This window comes from Curcuma longa, unplaced genomic scaffold (assembly GCF_044706935.1).
Source record: "Curcuma longa cultivar G26 ecotype Majalengka, Jawa Barat unplaced genomic scaffold, ITB_CL_G26_1.1 contig_25375, whole genome shotgun sequence".
Classification (NCBI taxonomy): domain Eukaryota; kingdom Viridiplantae; phylum Streptophyta; class Magnoliopsida; order Zingiberales; family Zingiberaceae; genus Curcuma; species Curcuma longa.
The window spans coordinates 33,092-53,793 of record NW_027432742.1 but is presented as its reverse complement, the minus strand read 5'-3'; the positions used below and the strand labels follow the sequence as shown (position 1 = coordinate 53,793).

At 36.9% G+C, this 20,702-nt stretch overlaps 1 protein-coding gene and 1 pseudogene across 1 annotated transcript; one reads left to right on the top strand and one right to left on the bottom strand.

Moving 5' to 3' along the window:
- Positions 1-7: 7 nt before the first annotated feature.
- On the bottom strand, positions 8-8,479 carry LOC141818576 (uncharacterized; annotated as a pseudogene).
- A 3,859-nt stretch (positions 8,480-12,338) lies between these two features.
- On the top strand, positions 12,339-13,504 carry LOC141818572 (expansin-A4-like). The gene is made up of 2 exons (XM_074706044.1): positions 12,339-12,557; positions 12,641-13,504. Exons 1-2 carry the CDS (start codon positions 12,410-12,412, stop codon positions 13,255-13,257), a joined length of 765 nt encoding a protein of 254 aa, XP_074562145.1. The 5' UTR covers positions 12,339-12,409; the 3' UTR covers positions 13,258-13,504.
- The last annotated feature ends 7,198 nt before the right edge of the window (positions 13,505-20,702 follow it).

The following is a 20,702-nucleotide window of genomic DNA, read 5'->3' as shown; positions in this document are numbered from 1 at the left end:
GAGAGTACATAATCTCTTGCTAGTTGAACGTGCCAACCGTGCCAGAGAATGAGAGACCTTGATTATTCAATCCATGGCAACAAAAGGAGAACGTCAGGTGACTACAGTTCGTCTTTATTTGGTAGGATGAATCATCTAGGGGTCATCCAGGGTTCAAGAAGTATCATCAAGCAGTCTCTTTGTCATACACTTCACTTGCGTATTTCCAGTTTATCACTTTCCATATGTTCTTAAGATAGTCAGGTCTCACATTTTTGTACTGTAAGACAGCAGAAACAAGGTTCAGCAAGCAGCAAGTGACAAAGCCAGATAGTTACTATGGATCAATAGCAGCAAATCATCACCCTAGTGAAACGTGGAAGTAAAGTTAATATATATATATATATATATATATATATATAAAGACAGTTTGCAAATTTTTTCTGGTTAAAGATGCTAGAGACGCACTCAAGTGATCAAGTTTCCAGCTGAGCAATAACTGCAAAGCTGAATAAAAAACCATCTGTATAACTATCAACCCGTATGAACCAGGCTGTTTTATTTGAATCATGGGTTAAATGTGGTTAATTATATTTTGGGATATTTAGGTCACAAAATTATGTAATAGTCTTAAGTCACCACATTCAAATGTACATGGAGCCATTACTGTATCATGATTCATGAGAATGATAAATGATGCAGTTGTGACCTTTCTAATAATTTGTCTCATGGCAATGTGATTGAATACTGTCTTCTAATCTTGCTGCTACTATATAAAATATATTTTAAACACATGGCAGTAAAATACTTTCAGTCCCAAAAAATATAAAAGTTTTATATAATTTGTCATTTAAAGGATATATGTGTTTGTGGTCAAATGATCCTATCTAGTGGGATAAGGTTTGGTTGTTGTTGTTGTTGTTGTTGATGTGTTTGTGATCAGATGAGGAGAAATTGACTTGGCTATCAAGTGGTATTAAAGTAACAAAATCAAGGTCATGTGGCAAGAATTCAAAGTGTACATAGCTGCACCATGTCAATTGAGGCAGACTTGAAAGAATTTACATGTTTTGAAATGAAATTAGTTTAAATTTGTCCTCAGTTGTCTGATAGCTACCATGTGGAATTGACCACCACATTCTAGAAGCGTAGGGCTGTTTTGCTAAAACAAGCATGAAGGGTAAGGGGAAATTTTGCTTCTCTAAAAATGATGATATGAATTAAATGCACGCACAAAAGAGAATAAGATCGTGAAAAAATACATGTTTGTTAGGTTCAAGAATATAAATAATAATAATAATAATTATTATTATTATTATTATTATAAATAAATAAACTGGGAATGCTTCCAGATTTTCTGAAGTGATTGCTTGAGCTTGCATCATTCTAGGAGTATAATCACAATATCCTCTTTAGAATGCAACTATACAAGCATGCCACAAATTGGTGTTCATGCAGTAAACATATGGCAAAAGAGGTTATTATTTTATTTACCTGTAGGTAGTACGCATGTTCCCACACATCAATACCAAGCAATGGAACAAGGGTTGCGCCTTTGGTCACCAGAGGATCCTATAGAAAGAGCATTCAAACCTATTAGCTAGGTCTTTTTTTGGAAAAAAGGTGCTACGGGAATGGACAAAGACTTGAAATATGTACCAAAGGGTTAAAAAGAATTATGTGATGTAACAGCAATCTAACATAATGCACAAATGGAATCAATAAAGCATGCTAAAGATCGTGTGACAAGTGTTTTTGTATACTCACACCAAGATAATCTCTTCCTTCCACAAGTATGGCCTTTAATCAACACATATTTTTCAGGCCAAAGATTAAGAACATGCAAAGAAAACATTAAACACAAACCAACATGCCAAACTAATAATTGATCTACTGACATATCCATTTCGGAATCGAATAAATATCCAGTTATGAACCGAGGTTTTGACCACACAACCTTCCTTGTCGAATTTAGCTGAAGGATCTTCTAAATCTACACTTTTAAATCATTACACCAACAATGCATTACATGCACAAATCGGAGTTATAAATTTGGGTTATTAGCATAGGAACCTACCAATCTCGTATATCAAAAAAGATGACACATCCAAACATCAATTAGACTTATATTCATAAGCCCTATCTCTTTGCATGCAGTGGTTAGGCATCTCCAAAATATGCTTTGCCTGATATCCAAAAATGTATAAGCCACAATTCTTCATTTAATGTTCCAAACAACATTAGTAGCATTGCACACTGTCTATCTTAATTGAATAAATCCAAGGTCATGTTGCACATGAAAATCATATAATCTGGACCTGGCATGGACACGTTCCCAATTGTGAGCCCTAGTTAAGGGAAAAGCCTTTAGCTATTTTATTCTATTTATGATTTCTAATGAAAATTAAAAATAATTCAGTTTAATTGGATGCAATAATGAATAAGGAGATTGAAGTAAAGATGAAAAACAAATGCATCTTCGAACTGAAATGCAGGTTGTCTGCTATTCCAATCAAGGAAAGCTGCATTTAAAAGAACTTTATTGATTATAATTTAAAAGAGACTCGCCTAGTCTTTTACTTTGATGAACATGGTTGACTGCAAACAAATACGATGTTGTGCACAGAACAAAAGCATAACAGAAACTGAACCTGTTGAGGTAAGAATATTCACATTGATGGCAAAAAAATTCTCTTACTTGATTTGCAGTTGTTTCAACACTGAGTTTCTTACTGCCCTTATCCAAAGCTAGCCACTGTTATGCATATTGTCAAAGTGAATCAGCAAGAGGTAAGTGTACAACAAACAAATATGTTCTATGAGGGTAATCCTACTCACCACCCACCCAGAACCTTGTAAAGCAGCACCTTCTGCATTCATTTTCTGGATCAGAGCCTCCAAAGAACCAAAGTTTGTGTCAATTGCCCAACCTAGTGTGCTGTGCGGTGGCTCACCTCCACCTTCCTGCATGATTATTCCATTATCATATTTGTGGGAACATGACAAACAAGATGTTCTAATGATTATTGAAGACATAACAATTACATTAGTCGGCTTCAGGTTTTGCCAAAATATTGTGTGGTTGACATGACCTGCAAAAGAAAGCAATTGGATACCATGTTGAAACAATCAATGAGATTAAGTATCACAAAACCATTTTCTTCATCTTATCACCAACTATCTATCAACACTATCACTCTATCAGGTGCCTGAATGGGCACATAAAAATAATGCAATAGATTTTTGCCAGCTAAAAACTTTTTTGGACAAGACATCTGAATCAACATCTTGCGAGATCATGATAAATGTTAAATCTTAGGCCACATACGCACGAGAAATTATAAGGGAGATGGAATAGAATGCCCTTGTAAAGGTAGCATGCGTACCAAACTCATAAATAGCGACTATGAAATCCAAACGAGTTCGAAGACGCCCATTAAATCACGATCCAACCCGAAATCTTAAAAATCAAAAAGCATAAAAAATATAAAAATGGGTAAAAAAAGAAAATCACGGTAGAACAAAACCTCCCCCATTGAACTTGATGGCGCTTTGCAACTGGACGACTGCCGACGTGTCACCTTTAGCGATTGCCGCGTTGAGCTGTTCGAGAGCATTATTGTAGTTGGTGATGTACATCTGATGGTGCTTCTGATGGTGGATCTTCATGATCTCTCCGCTGATGGCTGGCTCTAGGGCGTCGTAGTCATAGGGAAGGTCCGGAAGGGTCAAAACGGGGGTGAATGATAGTGTCTTCTTGGCGAGCAATTGCAACCCTATGTCAGCATTGGCGGTGTTAAGCCAAACACCATAGAGCTCATCAGAGAACAACACGAAATGTATCTGCAAGTGAAATTTTGTCAAGAAATCATTTAACTTAAATGAATTTCATTCACACATCGACATGATGATTAAGATGAAGATCCTCTATCAAATATGCTTGCAGAAAATGAAGCATCTTCTTGCAATGTAAGGGTTGAATAATATAACTTTGAATTTACACGAAAAAGGAATATGGATATCCTTAAGATGGGATGAATACTTTGTAATATAAAAATGCTTACAACTATAAAATAATTGTGAGTATCAAACTCTGCATAAGGTTATATCTTTCCACACGTTTAAATATTTTAGACTTATCAAGGAAAGCACTTTAGTCTATCAAAGATATGTGCATGTGAATTAGTGTGATTGAGTTCATGTTCAATAGCTTCTATGCCCTCATCGTTGTTTAAATTCTTGATTGAGAAGCCATGGGACCAATGATCCCACTACTATGGCTCTGAAATGGGGTCTCCAGACAAGCTAATGCACATAAGATGAGAATTTCAACTGCATAAAACTCACTAAAGGCACTAAATGGATGCATGCTATCGCCTTACCCAAGAAGTATTTCCCTAGCCTAGCCAGTATTATGGATTTCACTTTCAACATGTTTTCTAATATCAAATATTCATTATAGTAATCTCATAATTACAGTAACTTGCTGTAGAAGTTTTCTAATTGTCCAACATTCATAGATTATGTTTGATCTACCGTATTCTTATAAAATAGTTCTTTTTAAGTGTAAGGGGTACATGACGATTGCACAAGATTTCAACAAAACTCCATTTTAACCATTCCATTTTTGTTATATCGATAACATCTTCAATAAACCCAAGCTCTCTAAAACCCCTTGCTCGCAAGAATTTCCATCTGTAAAACATAGCTATCCCTTCACACTTTCATTCTTATTAGTAATGTTGTATTTTGCGTATTTAATTTCAGTCTTGCTTTGTTTAAATCCTTTGCCCTTTGGTTTCCAAGTCCATCAAGGTTCAAATTCATTCTGTCTAGACTCATCACTCATCCATTAGCATAATATCATTAATTAGCACCAACTACAACATCAAAATGTCTATATACCAATAAATAGTCAGATTCCATGTCAGTTGTTAACACCTTCAAGGCATCTATATAAAGTGAAATCAGAAACAAACAACAAATTAGTAAAACAGAAATGACATGGATGATTAACGAACACAAGCAATAAGGTATTATGATAAGAGCATATCTTTTATCTTCTTTTTTCCTTTTGTTTTATAGGAAAGAGCAAGTTTAATCCATTTCAAAGAGGAGTATGATAAAAGCAGATCTACCTCTTTAAAGGAGTCAAGGAACTCTTTTGCCACTGATATAGCTATCCTGGAAGCCTCTTTGAAAGGATATCTTCAACAAGACAAAAAAAAAAAAATCAAAATGAAAACGTGAGCAATCACTCAAATATTCAAGCATAAATGGTCGACAACAAATACCTGTAGAGACCACAAGATATAGCTGGAAAAGCAATATATTGAACATTATTCTCCTTAGCAAGCTTCAAGCTATTTCTGCAAAAGAGAATGAAGATAATCAAATTTTTGTTCTTGACGAGCATGTCTTAAGTAAGAACAGCCATCAAAAGCTAATGGGAAGCTGTCTCCACCTGTATGCATTAGTAAGGGAAATCTCAGGATGTTTGTCACTGTAATAGATGGGCCCAACAGTGTGTATCACATGTGAAACAGGCAACCGGAAAGCTCTGCGCACAATGTAAATCATTTTGTGGTGAGAGGCAGGGTAAAGCTCAGAATGCAACAACACTATTGCCTTTTAACAGAAAAAGAACCTACGGAGTGATTCTGGCTTCCCCTGTGGGGCAACGGACTTCAGGCCAGACCTTTGGAACCTTTCGACATGCCTCAAGAAGTTCTGGACCAGCAGCTCTATGTATAGCTGATAAAAAGATCAGGTTTTCAAAAATGAAAAACAAATAAAGCAAAAAAGAGAAAGCAAAAAACTAATTTCTGTGAAAGAATTTAGACACCTTCATCCACGCCACCATCTCCAAGCATTTGTTTGTTTGTTGCATTTACCTGAAATTTACCCATTACTTATAATGCTATTGATTATTATAGCATTACAGGAAACTTATTATATCTGACAAAAATCCATTAAATGTTGCTTATGAATCTACAGAAACAAAGTAAACAGAACTTTACTACTACTACTACTACAAAAAGAAGAACATTGATCTTGACTCAAATATAGTCAAAAGTTTCTGTTTGATTGTATCAAATAAATTCTCCTCTATGCATAGCAAGGTCCAATTCATTAATGGCTTGTTTCTTGAGGCCGCTAGTTACCCTATTTTCTAAATAATCTTCACAAAACATAGTTTGTGTCCATTATCTTCACGAAAGTATTCTAAATAATCTTTGATCAAGTATATTACAAAACTTATAGTGTAGGTCCATAATATTCTAACACATAAAAAAAGATGAAACTAAGTTTATTTGTCTATAATTATTATAGGATGTTAGATAAATTCATAGAGAAGCTAAGTTTCATCCCAATCAAGCTCGATTATATGAAGAGATTGGCTCTGGTTGAGCTTGCCACTTGGTCAAAGAAGTGCTGCTGGAGCTTTATAGGCATCCTAAATCCTAATAACAATATTTGAACACAAACTTTTGAGCTTGGTTGAGTTTGAGTTGGCTTGAGCCAGTTTAGCTTTTTGATGAACCCCATTGATGATGGTTCAGTTTACCTCATTTCTAGCCCTACATGTATTTTCAGTTGACTCATTGAAACCAAGATAATTTATTTAGATCAACCCAAAATTGTAATTGTAGGATTAAATTAGAGATAGAAGTTAAATAACCTAGTTAATCATTAACTTGGTTTAAAAAATGAATGGTGCTACAATGAAAAGGTATTTCTTAGTGCATTATGAGTAGAGCTGTCAAACGGGTCAACCCATCAGAAACCCGTCATATGGCGGAATGGAGCGGACCAACCCACCAACTTAACGGGTTGGGAAATTTCCAACCCAATCCAAGACGGATTGCAGGTCAAGTGGGCTAACCCACAGGCGTGTCAAAAAATAAAAATATATATATATATAAATTTTAAGTTTGGATTATAGTTTAAATTGGTTAAATTAAAATTTTTAAACTTAAATTGCGGTTTAGACGGATCAAACCCACTAGTCTATTGAATTTTCTATTTTAATTTTAAATTTTGAAGAAAAAATAAGTTTTTTCAATCTGCGGGTCAATCCAAGCTTGCCACGGGTCAACCCACATGGGTCGTGGGTCGTGGGTCGTGGGCCTAGGCGGATCGACCTATCTGAACTCATTTTAAAATGGATTGATAAAATTTCAACCCAACCCATTTAAATTTTTTGACGAGAGCGGGCCAATCCGACAGGTCCAATCCAAATTGACAGTTATAATTATGAGAAGAGAAGAAATCATGGGAAGAGGATTTAATTGGGCTATGGTATGTGGCACATTGAGAAGCGAAGAAAACTCTTAATTCATCTCCCATAATATATGCCTAATGTATTAGCAAAAGAAGTCAAGTCAACTTTAAGCTATTTACTGAAAGGTGCCTTGCATTCTATCAAACAATATATTGGGCTACTATTGAATTGCTAGTTGATTAGGCTAAGCTTCCAATGCAAAAATAGAACATAGAAATAATTAGAGACCATTCAGGAATGCTTCCACTTTAGAGAATATTGCTACTTATTGAAGGATAATGTCAAATGGAAGGTGGAATGATAAGACTCACAATAGTATTCATATTAGTGGTTTTACATTTTAGATGCTTCCTTACATCACTTTTTTCTTCCTCGAGTAGTGTTTGGCCCGTAAAAACCACCTGAATGGACCATGAAAACAGCCAGGAGCCCAAACTACCAAAGGTGTTTTCTAGTGACAGCTTTTGGTTGCGCCAGAAAACACCAATCTCTCATCCCCTTGAGGTGATGTGCACTATCATAATCTCCTTAAGAAACAGTCATGACTGGCCGAATACTTCTCTACTTTGTCTCATTGTGGCAATATCTCAGACGTCTTAGCTTGCCTCCTAAGCATGATCTTATTTACTCAGGAAATGACAATATCTTCCCATAAAGAAATTTACTTTGGGCTCTAAACCTATGGGCTTGCATCATCCAACCACTTGCAACCAAACAAATTAAATACAGAAGTCAATACCGAAAACGACTCGCGTAACCGGTACCAAGTCCAACTCTCAAAAGATCTTCCTAAACGAGACTATCCTAGCGGATAAATCCATAACAAAAGAGAACAACAGAAATCAATATCACTGCAATAAAAGAACAACAATGAATTTATATAGAAGTATAAGGGTTTCTCGATACTGACGATCGCGTCGGTCGATCCGTCCACGGACCAAACGGTAATGTCCCCTTTCTGAATTTTAAGAACGCTCGAAGGAGATAACTGGAAGGTTCGGACAGAACCGCCTGCGGATGAGGCCGAAAACCCTGCCATACCCGCGGCCGAACGGACGTCGCCTGTTCTATAGCGCTGGAGGAGATCTCAGGGGGGCACTGGTTCCTCAGAGGGCTCTCGACTGCAGGAACCCTTGCGAGGCTTCGCAGAGAGGGAACGACGAGGCACCGAGCGGCCGTCGTTAGCAAAAATGACGATGGAGTAGACGTCGACATTTGAATATCAGTGCCGTCGACGATAGTCTCCAACCATTGGCGGCACTCGTTGAATTTTTCTAAATTCTTTGTTAAAAAATAGAGAAAAGTTTCATTTCACTCCCGAAATTCTCCTTTTTTCAGTGTAACCCTTATATTTTTAAAATTATTTAAATATCCGTAACTGTTACACGGTTACTCGCTTGAAAAGTGATGTGGAATACACGTGCAACGCACACTAGGCGGCCTTCGTTCAATTGTTTGATGTTAATGAATAAACAAAAATAAGAGTGAACATTTTAAGGAATATTTGGTAATTTTAAAATTACAAACAGTTTTTTTAATTAGTAAAATCTAGTGGGCAGCATGAAATTTCGTGAGGATTTTAAGGACACTTAAATTTTAGTAGGATTTATTAGGATTCTAATTGTCCTATACTAAACTGGTATAATTAATACAAATCTATTTTGGTTTTGATTTAGCATTGACATGATCCTCTCAAGTCGTGCCCGACTCAGCCTGACAAATAAGAATTTATTTTTTAAAAAAATAGTGATATAAAAATATCCTCTCTTTTGATCAGGAAAAGCAAAGGCCTGGCTTGTCTTCAAACTTGTTCAATGGCAATGACCATAACAGTCAGAGCCCAATAAGCATCATTTGCGCGCCGCGAAAGGAGTTGCAACTCAGCCCATGTTTGTGCCATGCTTGCACAGGAGGGATGATAATTTCTTTCAAATCCAATAAAAAATCCAATATTTTAAAATCGTTCAAAGGACAATGTAATTTTTACAGTTCAAAAATAGTATATCTTCATCTCATTTTAAATGTTAGGATGAAATTCTTCAATAAAAATATTTAATAATTTTTATTCTACATGACATGACATAAATAATTAATATCATTAGAAAGTCTTTCCATCTAAATGGAATGGAAAGAAGTTATTTTAACCTTTGAACCATTTGATGTATCATGAAGGATAAAATATCATCTTCATAAGATTTCCAATTTATCATAATATGAAACTAACTTTGTTTCGATACCAAAGTAATAAAAACTAGCGTCCTATATTATAGAAAATTGTTCCCGTCAAGAACCTCTTCTAGGCGCGCACGTCACTTCCTCAGGGGCACTGTGCGGGGAAAGGGTTGAGATTGGTCGACGATAGCCGGAGCCCTGCAACCACAGACACCATGAGATGGTTGGCCGGCGGGACCGGCGAGACCACTCCGATGCTTAAGTCAGCGACGGCAGGAGAGTAAATGAGAGTAGAAGTGGTGAGCAAATGGTTAGCACCTACCTGGCCCCCTCACTGGGGCTCTCCTTATATAAGGGTGAGTCGGTCCGTACGACGGACGAAGCGAGGTGGACCTTACCTAGAAGGTACTCTCCGTACCGGGAAGGAGTGCTGTCTTTAATGAGGAGGTACACTGTGGACAGTGTCGTACGTCGAGACGGCGCGTGGCCGTGCCTGGCGGCGCGCCTGTCAGAGAGAGTGGTCAGTTGTACAATAGAAGGAGTGGTCAGTGACAGAAGGTACGATTCGGCCTCGGCTCCCTTAATCGATTCGGGCCTGCTGCTCGGGTCGGGTAGACTGCTCAGTCGGGTTATCTGGGAGTCAGTGAGTCGGGTATGCCACCCACTCGGATTATCTGGGAGTCGGCCCGGTAAGCTTATTCATCTCCTCGGTGGGCCCACTGGGCTGTTACCCGGGAACCTGGATCCAGGCCCCCAGTGCTTCAGCCGCCTGTCCTCGGATAGTTGACTCGACTCGGCCGTATCTCTCGGTCGGGTCCAGACCCGTATCCTCACGACCGTAACAAAAATGAAAGAAAAAGATGGAAAAAAGAGGATAGGAAGATCACGATCAATCTCCAATAATCAAGATATTTGACTTGAATGAAGTAATTTTTTGAACTAATTAAATAATCAAGTATAAAAATTTCCAAATTTAGAAGGCGTGGATCTAGTTGAATCCTATCTATATCCTATTATATATATATAATGGATATTTGATCCTCCAATGAACGTGAGATGAAAATGAAAATTGAATATTTCAATGAAAATAAAGATAAAGATGAAAATAAATATAAAAAAAATATGAAATCCAATGTAAATCTAATCCATCGTCATCCCTGTAGCATAGCCACGTCGATCAATGGCCTCTGCATCTGCTACATGCGCATCGTGTGATTAATTAATTAAAGAAGCTCAAAAGGGAGGAGACGAAAGACAAGTAAGAGGACAGAGTTTAAAATTAGTCGGCAGAGACAAATGGTCAAAAGGAGGAGAAGAGAGACAAATGGTGCAGCGAGAGAGAGAGAAGAGGAGAGGGTGGCAGTTGAAGTGTCCAATTGAATTACGTGTTTCTGCTTCAAGCACTCGGAAAGGATTGCCGTGAGCGTGGTCTTAATCAAGAGCTCATCAGCACATGCTTTTGTTGAGGTTCTAGCGTCAACTGCAGAGGCTTGTGGCCCATGCAGAGGCTTGTGGCCCATCCCAACCACATGCTTGCAACTGCAAAATCTACTTTTTCTTCAACCATCCAAATCCCTGTCTCTATCCATCAATAGGAAAGGACTAGCGATAGAGATATGAGCTCGGAGGGTAAAAGAAAAATGGGACTACCCCTTACAAACTTAATTACCACAATGCATGTATTCAAAAATAATGTGATTGCCATGCATATACGGTGGCTGGTGACAACTTCTAAACCTACATGACATGCTTCGACGTCAAGCTTGTGTGTATCTTTGCTCATCAATATGACAACTACCTTGGATCCAATGAGTTAGGTTACTAGCTAGGGTTATGAAAATGTATATATAGCTTCTTCCCTCAAGTTCATTATCAATTTGTCATTTCACATTAATTATTACTACTAACCACGAGGATCGAAAGGTACCAAATCAATCACATTTTATGCATGTCACTAGCTCCATTAATCTTACTTCGAACACCGGCCACATGGGTGTGTGCATGAATGAACTCATCTAAACCAGTTCCCTTGCACCAACAAGGAACCTAATGTCATAGCCACAAGTGGCCTCATTAAAACCTCTCCCTTTCACTCGATTTGAGGTGCATACATGGAGGAAGGATAATCATACAATTGTTGTGTCTATCCATGTACTACCTCATCGTTCTATGTTCATCATAAAACATCAACCATGAAGCCGATAAATTACACACATCTTGCGGGCTATTTAATTTTCAAGAGCTAATTAAATTAAAAGAAATGTTTTACAGTTGATTATACATGCCACCCACTTTAAGAAAAAGAATTAAAAATAAATATTTTATTTTTATTTTTGGAACTAGTTTTGTTTTGTCTTGGTCGAGTTTAGTTAACGCAATATTGAGTGGAGAAATCTACGGCTTGATTAACGATATATCTCAATGGTCGCCACCGCAATGCTTGCATGCAGTTCTGGACATGTGTTTTTTTCATGTTTTTTCCTCTTCGACGACCGAGAACACAACCACTACTGCTCTTGCTGTTCGGCACCGTCAGGAATAGCGCTCATGCTCGACAAAGACAATCCACCGTTTTCAAAGTCAATTAATCACAAGGCATCTTCAAACCTAACTCGTGGTCAAAAAGTCAGGGACCAATTGAAGTTAGCAATGTAAACTCAAGAGAAAAAGTGCAAATTTCATATCTTAAATCCTTAAACTTCTGATTTATTTATTTGTGTATTAATAATTTGTGTGTTTGGTGCAAACAATCCCATGTGATCGTGCATGCAAATCGGTTTCAAGCCTACGGTTGGCCTTCCCCCTTCAACCAAACGCAGTCTCTGTTTTTCAGAGAAGACAATAACCACTTCCAATAGCCTCGCGAGCTAGCACTATAAGTACTCCATCAACCCTCTTCGATCGATCCTCAAGCATTCTGTTCTGTGATCTGATCACATCTCTGTTTCCTCTTAATACATATATAGCTAATTAATGGCTAAGTACTCCCTTAGCAATGCTCTGCTTTTGTTGTTGGCGTGCTCCTTCGGCTTCATGCTTCCAGGAGCTTTCGGATACTACTCCGGGTGGCAGAATGCCCATGCCACCTTCTACGGCGGTAGCGACGCCTCAGGCACAATGGGTATGAAATTGAATGGCGATCCATTGCTCATTAATTGATTATATATAGAGCAGTGACTTGATTAATGGTGGGTGTATGTACAGGAGGTGCTTGTGGGTATGGGAATCTGTACAGCCAGGGGTACGGGACGAACACGGCGGCGCTGAGCACGGTGCTGTTCAACGGCGGGCTGAGCTGCGGGTCGTGCTATGAGCTGCGGTGCGCGGATGCGCCGGGATCGTGCCTGCCGGGCTCCATCGTCGTCACCGCCACCAACTTCTGCCCGCCCAACTACGCCCTCCCCAACGACAACGGCGGCTGGTGCAACCCGCCGCGGCCGCACTTCGACCTCGCCCAGCCCGCCTTCCTCCACATCGGCCAGTACCGCGCGGGCATCGTCCCCATCTCCTACCGCAGAGTGGCCTGCGTCAAGAAGGGCGGCATTCGCTTCACCATCAACGGCCACTCCTACTTCAACCTGGTGCTGGTCACCAACGTGGCCGGCGCCGGCGACGTCCACGCCGTGTCGATCAAGGGGTCCAAGGGCGGGTGGCAGGCGATGTCGCGCAACTGGGGACAGAACTGGCAGAGCAACTCCTTCCTCGACGGGCAGAGCCTCTCCTTCCAGGTCACCACCAGCGACGGCCGGACCGTCACCAGCTACAACGTCGCGCCGGCGGGGTGGCAGTTCGGGCAGACCTTCCAAGGCAGCCAGTTCTAGATTCTAATTCCGTTTCCAGAAATAGTTAATAAGGAATTGAAAAGGCTGAGGTTGCTTGGAATTTAATTAGCACCCGCTGAGTGAGTCAAACCTCAACATATATATATATATATATATAGACTACAAGTAGATATAAGATATTCAAATACAAAAACAACATTGAGATGAATGTTGTAGTTTGAATCAGTTCTCAATAAAAGTGTACCAATTCTATAATATTTTACCTGCACTCTTCAAATCTTAATAATTTAATTCGTCCAATTGTTAAAGATGTTCTATTAATGGGGTTGTGACTTGGTAGGTTGATGGGGTTCGTTAAAATATGAGGTGTAAAATGGTAATAACAAAACTATAGGACATATTTAAGAAGTCAGAGAAAAATGGTGTGGTGCTAATTAAATAACATGTCTGGTGATTTTTGGTTTTCCTTTCTCTAGCTGGAAGCAATGCTTAGGTAGGAAAAAATAACATGTGAGAATTGCAAGAATGCATGCTAAAGATCGAAGCAACCACTTGCAGTCTCATTTCTGCTGTAAATTGCTTGTAAAGTGGTCTGCTATTGTTATCTACTGGTTTATGCCAAGAATGTTGCTCAAAAAGTAAGTTCCGACATAACTCCTCTATGAATTAATCAGAAATTCATCGGGCAAAAAATTGTAGGGAATGAAGATTCAAGAATACTTAGATCTCTGTTACAGCTGATTTTTGATAGAATAAGGCCTGCCTGGAATTTTTTGGAGGACCTTTGCGTCTAGTTTGTTTGTTGATTTCGATCATTGGCTTTTCAGCTGCAGCATCAAAAACATGGTCTTCATGCTTTTCATATAGAACAGATGTGTTGAAGTATCTTATCTTATCCCAAGTGGTAAGCATAGAGACATATATTACTTGAGATTTCGGATTTGAATCCTCTTAGCAACATGTATTTGTTGACTGAGATGCTGTGCGATTCAAGTCTTAGCAACATGTATTTATTTGCTCTATAAAAATTCCTTTAGAAGAGTTTTCTTATATAAGACTGTTTCGGCGGTGGAGCCGGTCACTATAAAAAGTTTATCCACTACAGTTTTTTTTTTCTAAATGGGGAGCGCAATCAAAGGATGCTTGGCGTCTGAGTTGGCCGCTGCGTGCACTTCCCGATTTACCCTGGTGGTCGGTGGAAAACTTTCATGGGGTCGAGCCGATCATCCCAAAGATAATCAATGGAACTAACTGGGATTTTTTTTTTTCATATAGAACAGATGCAGTTTAAACAAATATAACAACTGCACGTGGAAAAGATAATGTTACCCCATATAACTATTCACATCCGGTGCACATTATTGATGATGTTAGTACTTTAACAATGATGTTAGTAAATTCACATTCCCATATTAGACTGAACAATATATAAGATCCTATTGCTTAATAAGAATTCTACAACTGATAGATTAAGAATTGCTAACCTTAGTAAATAAAGATTAACTATTTTGTTGGATGACATCTTTAACGAATTACCTATTTATTACAACAACAACCAACAACAACCAAGTTTTATCCCACTAAGTGGGATCGGCTATAATTATATACTTAACTTCAAAACTCATTAATTTAATACCCCTATAATTTGCACAATTTTATACGTCCCCCTTATTCTTATATAAGGGAATTAGAGTACTTACTCTCCATTGATCTGACATTTTCTTTGTTTTCAATATCATATTAAATAATTTTGTAAGTCATTCAATACCTTGTTTCCCTAGACACTTCCATACCTCTATCGGGATATCATCTGGTCCAACGACTTTTCCATTTTTCATTCCGTTTAAAGTTTGTTCTACTTTTGAAATTTGAATTCTACGGTAAAAATTTAAATTTCTATACTCATTTGACCTGCTTAAATTACCTAAGTTAAGTTGATCACCTACACCTTCATTAAAAAGTTGATGAAAATACCTCTTCCACCGCTCTTTTATTTCTCCATCATTCCTATTGCATTCATCTTTAATACATCTTATTTGGCTAATATTTTTTGTCTTCCTTTCTCTCACTTTAGCTATTTTATAAATGTCTTTTTCTCCTTCTTTTGTATCCAATTTTCGATATAACTACTCAAAAGTTGTATTTTTAGCTTCATTCACTGCTTTTTTAGCCTCTTTCTTAGCTAATGTATATTTTTTAAAATTTTCTTCATTCTTGCAAATATATAATTTCTTATAGGATATTCGTTTTTCCTTCACTTTTTCCTGTACTTTCTCATTCCACCACCAAGATTCTTTACTTGGTGGTACATGCCCCTTTGACTCGCCGAGTATACTCTTGGCTATTATTTTCAACTTTGATACCATTTTATCCCATGTCGTAGTAGGGTCACCGTATACTTCACCTAATACTTGTCCTTCTACCTTCTCCTTAAATATGTTTTGTTTCTCATCCTTCAACTTCCACCACTTAATTCTAGGAGTAGTGGATATTTTCTTTTTATGGATATTATGCTTAAGACGTATATCCAATACTACTAACCTATGTTGGGTAGTTAAACTTTCTCCAGGAATGACCTTACAATCTTTACAAATCTTTCTATCCCTCTTCCTAACCATAAGAAAGTCAATTTGCGATTTATTATTCCCGCTTTTAAATGTGATCAAGTGTTCTTCTCTTTTCTTAAAAAACGTATTAGCTAGTATAAGATCATATGCTATCGCAAAATCCAGTATAGTTTTACCTTCCTCATTTCTTGTTCCAAACCCATAATCCCCATGCACCCTCTCATATTCCTCATTTTTCACTCCAACATGTCCATTTAGATCACCTCCTATTAAAATCATTTCATTTGATGGAATATTTTGTAATACTTCATCTAGGTCATCCCAAAACCTTGATTTGGTATTTTCATCTAATCCTGCTTGAGGTGCATATACACTAATTACATTTATAGTGTCTTTCTCCACTACTATTTTGAGAGCTATAATTCTATCCCCCTTTCTATTTACTCCTACAACTTCATCCTTTAACGAACTATCTACAATAACACCAACTCCATTTCTTGTTTTACTCTTCCCTGTGTACCATAACTTATAACCCGAGTTCTCTATCAACTTTGCCTTTTCGCCTACCCATTTTGTCTCTTGTACACACAAAATACTAATTCTTCTCCTAATCATCGTATCTACTACCTCCATTGTTTTACCAGTAAGAGTTCCTATATTCCATGTTCCAAATCTTAGACTATTAATTTTCCTATAATTTTTATTCTTACCCAACCTATGGTGTGAGAACTTTTGCTCATTTAACACTACACCCAAGTTCTCATGGAGATGTAGCGGTCCTTGCCGAGACGTTACAGTCGGACCCTGCAACGCGTTCCTTCCGGGGAACATCCTAGCATTAACACAATAGTTTAATGGATCCATTCATGAGTGTTTGCCTTAGTTTAACGCTGGCTGGCAACCTAACGCAACCCTCCTCCTTTATCCGGGCTTGGGACCGGCAATGATAAAGTAAACTTATCACAGGCGGAGTAATCAAGAGATAATATTTGTTATTAAAAAGAACACCCACATCAAGCAAAGGATAAATGTGCATAGATTGCCTATGATACAATGTAAAGGTAACATGCTTATTACAGAGGTTGAACTGTGCAAAGATGAATGGCTCTTGAACATATTTAATTTTTTAGGACCTATTAGATATTAAGAATGGACTCGACAAACTTGGTTGTTTTAAAATTTTCTATATAGATTCTTCCTTTGACCTTGTTATTTCCTATCAGATTAATAGTTTTTTAGGTCTTTTTCTTGAAAATGATTATACTAATGTACACATCATAATTAAAAATTGTCTTTCCTTTCCTCATCTAACTCCAAAAATTTGTCTAGTGATTGTATACCCAGCAGAATGCATAACATGAAAAAATTGTTATTGATTTCATTTGCTTTGGAATTAGATGGGAAGTTATCTGTTTATCTGCCTTTTCTAGTATCTAGGAATACAAGTCTAAGCTACTTATAGTATTGATTTTTAATGAATTAATTAAGTTTAAGTTTTAACAATAAACATGATTATTTTTACACTTTTAATAATATTGTAAATTTATTCCTCTTTAGATAACAATGAATATGAATAAAACTTAGATGTACAATAGATTAGTAAATGGATTTATAACTGATGAATATTTTGATCCTTCTTTGCTACTATATGCAAAATAATTCTGTTAATTTTGATATTATATGTAGCTCTAATTGTATTACAAATTTTCAGGAACAATGTAGATAAAAGTCAGCACTTGAAAACTTGGATTTGATCTTACTTTGCCTTGATGACATTGTTGATGGAGGGTAAGAATCCTCCTTATCCTCGTCTTAACTTGCATAATCATCCAATAACAATTTATTTTTTCGTTTGTTTATCATGCAACTTAGATGGTGGAGTATTACCATTATTTTTTTTTCTGATCAACATCTAAAATATATCAGGTTAACCATGTAGTAAGTATCTTAGTATCTGTTTCTGTGATCATACCACTCACAAATTTTCTATTAGCCTAAGAGCACAAGAAAATTGCATAGCATTTCAGAAGCTCTTCATTTTGGCTCCACCTTGTCTGTGATGGATATTTCTCCTTGTTGATAGATCTAAGATAATTAAAACATATTAACAGATTTTTTACCATCCAAATAGACTTTTTAAATTTTTTATATCATTAAAATTACAGTTTCATCTATTTTAAAACTTTTAGATGGCAAAATTCGTCCCAGCAATTAATGTTTTAATTTTTTTTTCTAACTAAAATCTCATAATTTAGCATATTATCATAAGCAATAGCATGCACCATGGATTTATTTCTATAGCTTTTCTGAGTTAAACCAATACTGTCCACCACTATAGACTCCACTAAATTATACACGTAGATATACATTATAGTTAGTATCATAACAAGGCACAAGACTCGACTAAACCGATCTGTCCTTTTTAGACATGACGGTTTCCTAATTGCTTAAGAATAGCACTAGAAATTGATTTCTTTCTGACTTGTGCTTATCTATCATATATGCTGGATGCAATATTTTTTTCTTGCTTGTATAATAACAGTGCATTGATCCTGTTTCTGTTATTTACAACTCATATGTTTCTTTGTATAGATAGATTGAATATTTCTGATATTGTTAGACGACCAAGATTTGATACAGCATGACTTATAAACACAAATGTATTGCAATATGATATAGGTTCAGTGAAGGGAAAATTAAGATAAATTTTTTGATCCGATAAACATTTTTTGGTCCTCCTCACAGAATCTTTTATTTTGACCACTGTTGCTACATAAAGAAAATCACTGCTAAATCAGCTGCATTGTTACTTATTGTTTCAATAGACAGCTTCTATAATCTTTTTAAATTATTTATCTCAATAATTATTATTTTTGACTAAATATTAATTTGATTAGTGTTGATATTGTAATTGCATATATTTGGACGTTATTAGTAAATTAAATTTTGATTATTATTAATACTATAATTGTGTGCGTTTGGATGTAGTTAGTAAATATTATTTTGGTTAGTGTTGATAGTGATTATATTGATATTATAATTATGTATAGGTTATGTAGAGGTATATTTTATATAAATTTTTGTCACTAATTTAGTGATGAAAATTTTAAATTCATAGCTAAATTAGCGATCAAATTTTAATTCCATCACTAAATCAGAGATAAAAATTTTAAATCCAAAATTTAATTCCGTCGCTATATTAACAACGGAATATAAATTCTATCGTTAAATTTAGTGATGAAAAATTTAGCGATCAAAATTTTGACCACTAATCGTGCTTTTTCTTGTAGTGGTTGATCAAACAAATTAATAGGTACCATACAAAATTAATAAATGTAAAGCAGGTGGCATTATATGAAAAACAATGGTCAGCTTGTAGTATCCACCACGTGCGGTTTGTATAATGACTAATCAAACATCTTTGCTAGTGCCAAGTACCGAAGGGTGGAGGTGTCACTAATTAGATCAGAGATCTGACTACGAAAGGCCTAGCACTTACTTTACTGTTCTCTTGAATTGAATTCCAGACCTTTCTCTTAATCTTCAATAAGCAATGATGAACAGTTTTTCTAAAACACATTCTTGATGTAATAATTTGAGAGACAAGTGGTTTTGGTAAAGGTTATCTCCAAAGATTTTGGAAATGCCAAATTTTTTTGAAATACTCTATTACCTCAACTATTGGTCTCATGGTGCAGATAAAGAGGCTGATTGATTTTGTGAATAACAATACTATTTTAAGATCTACTATCATCTATTTCAAAAAGGGACTTCTTGCCTACAATCAGTTCTTCAAATGAGGTTCAAAACCATTGCGGCTTCAAAAAGGGGCTTTTTTCTGAACCTATAAGCTCCAATTTTAGTTGGTGTTTATCCACACATAGTACTACTACATTTTCTTTAGTTTCCTTTTCCACTACTACTGTTCCTATTCCAATCCATCTTTCCATCAAAGAAAATTAAACTTCGACACTATCTACATATAACATTCATGATTCGATTGCTTGAAGCTCTGCTACCAAACCTTTACACATACATGAAATGCAAATGGCTACAGATAGACATTGTAAATAAATGTGTTAGTGAGGAGAGAAACATACATTTTCCTCCTCCAAGGACGGCATACGCTGTTTCCTTCCTTCCTTCCAAATGTGTTTCTTCCTAGAATCGCTAGAATCATGAAAAGAGGGGCTTCTCGTTGTCCGAATCTGAAGATGAGGACCCTTTGTACTCATGAACCATCTCATTGCCCCAATCAACCTTGTGTTTACCCATTTCAGACATCATCATTGAGAACTCTGGGAAAATATGCCAATAAATCAAAAGCACAAATTTTCTTTAAAACCTATAGAAGAAAACCCATCAGAGAATTAATTGGGCCTGTCAATCAGCAATCAAATCGTAACTCGGGAAATAGATTCACCAATCAAAGGCAACGAAAGAAATGATCCATAGATTGAGCAATGATTTGCGATCCCCAACAATAGGTTTTTCTTCCCTCTTTGAACTAGGAAAAAACAAAGACGTACCAAATCTTTGCAACAAAAGAAGGATCCACGATAACTAAACGCGGAGAAATCGATCGCACAATACCGAAATGTGAAGAACGATCCACTATCGGGCTAGGGATTCTTCTTCAGATTCGTGTTCCCTCGCCAGCCCGCCCGCTCGCTCACTCAAACTGGAAGCGGAAACCGACAGATCGCAATTAAATGCGCGTCCTTTTCTGGGTATCTACGTGGCGGGATCAGACGGCTTTCAGACTGTTACGTCGTGATCCGACGGCTGCTAGATGAAGGAGTCTGATGCCGCTGTAGTACAATCCGTAAAAATAATGCGCATAAACCTACTTCATCAATTTATTACATCAAAATTAAAATCATTCTCCGAAAGCTAGCCAAATCCTTTAGCACAATG

Bases quoted from the DNA above. Each gene is read 5' to 3' on its own strand.
- LOC141818572 (XM_074706044.1), top strand. From the start codon at position 12,410: ATGGCTAAGTACTCCCTTAGCAATGCTCTGCTTTTGTTGTTGGCGTGC. The intron at 12,558-12,640 runs GTATGAAATTGA...GTGTATGTACAG, and splicing joins CGACGCCTCAGGCACAATGG to GAGGTGCTTGTGGGTATGGG.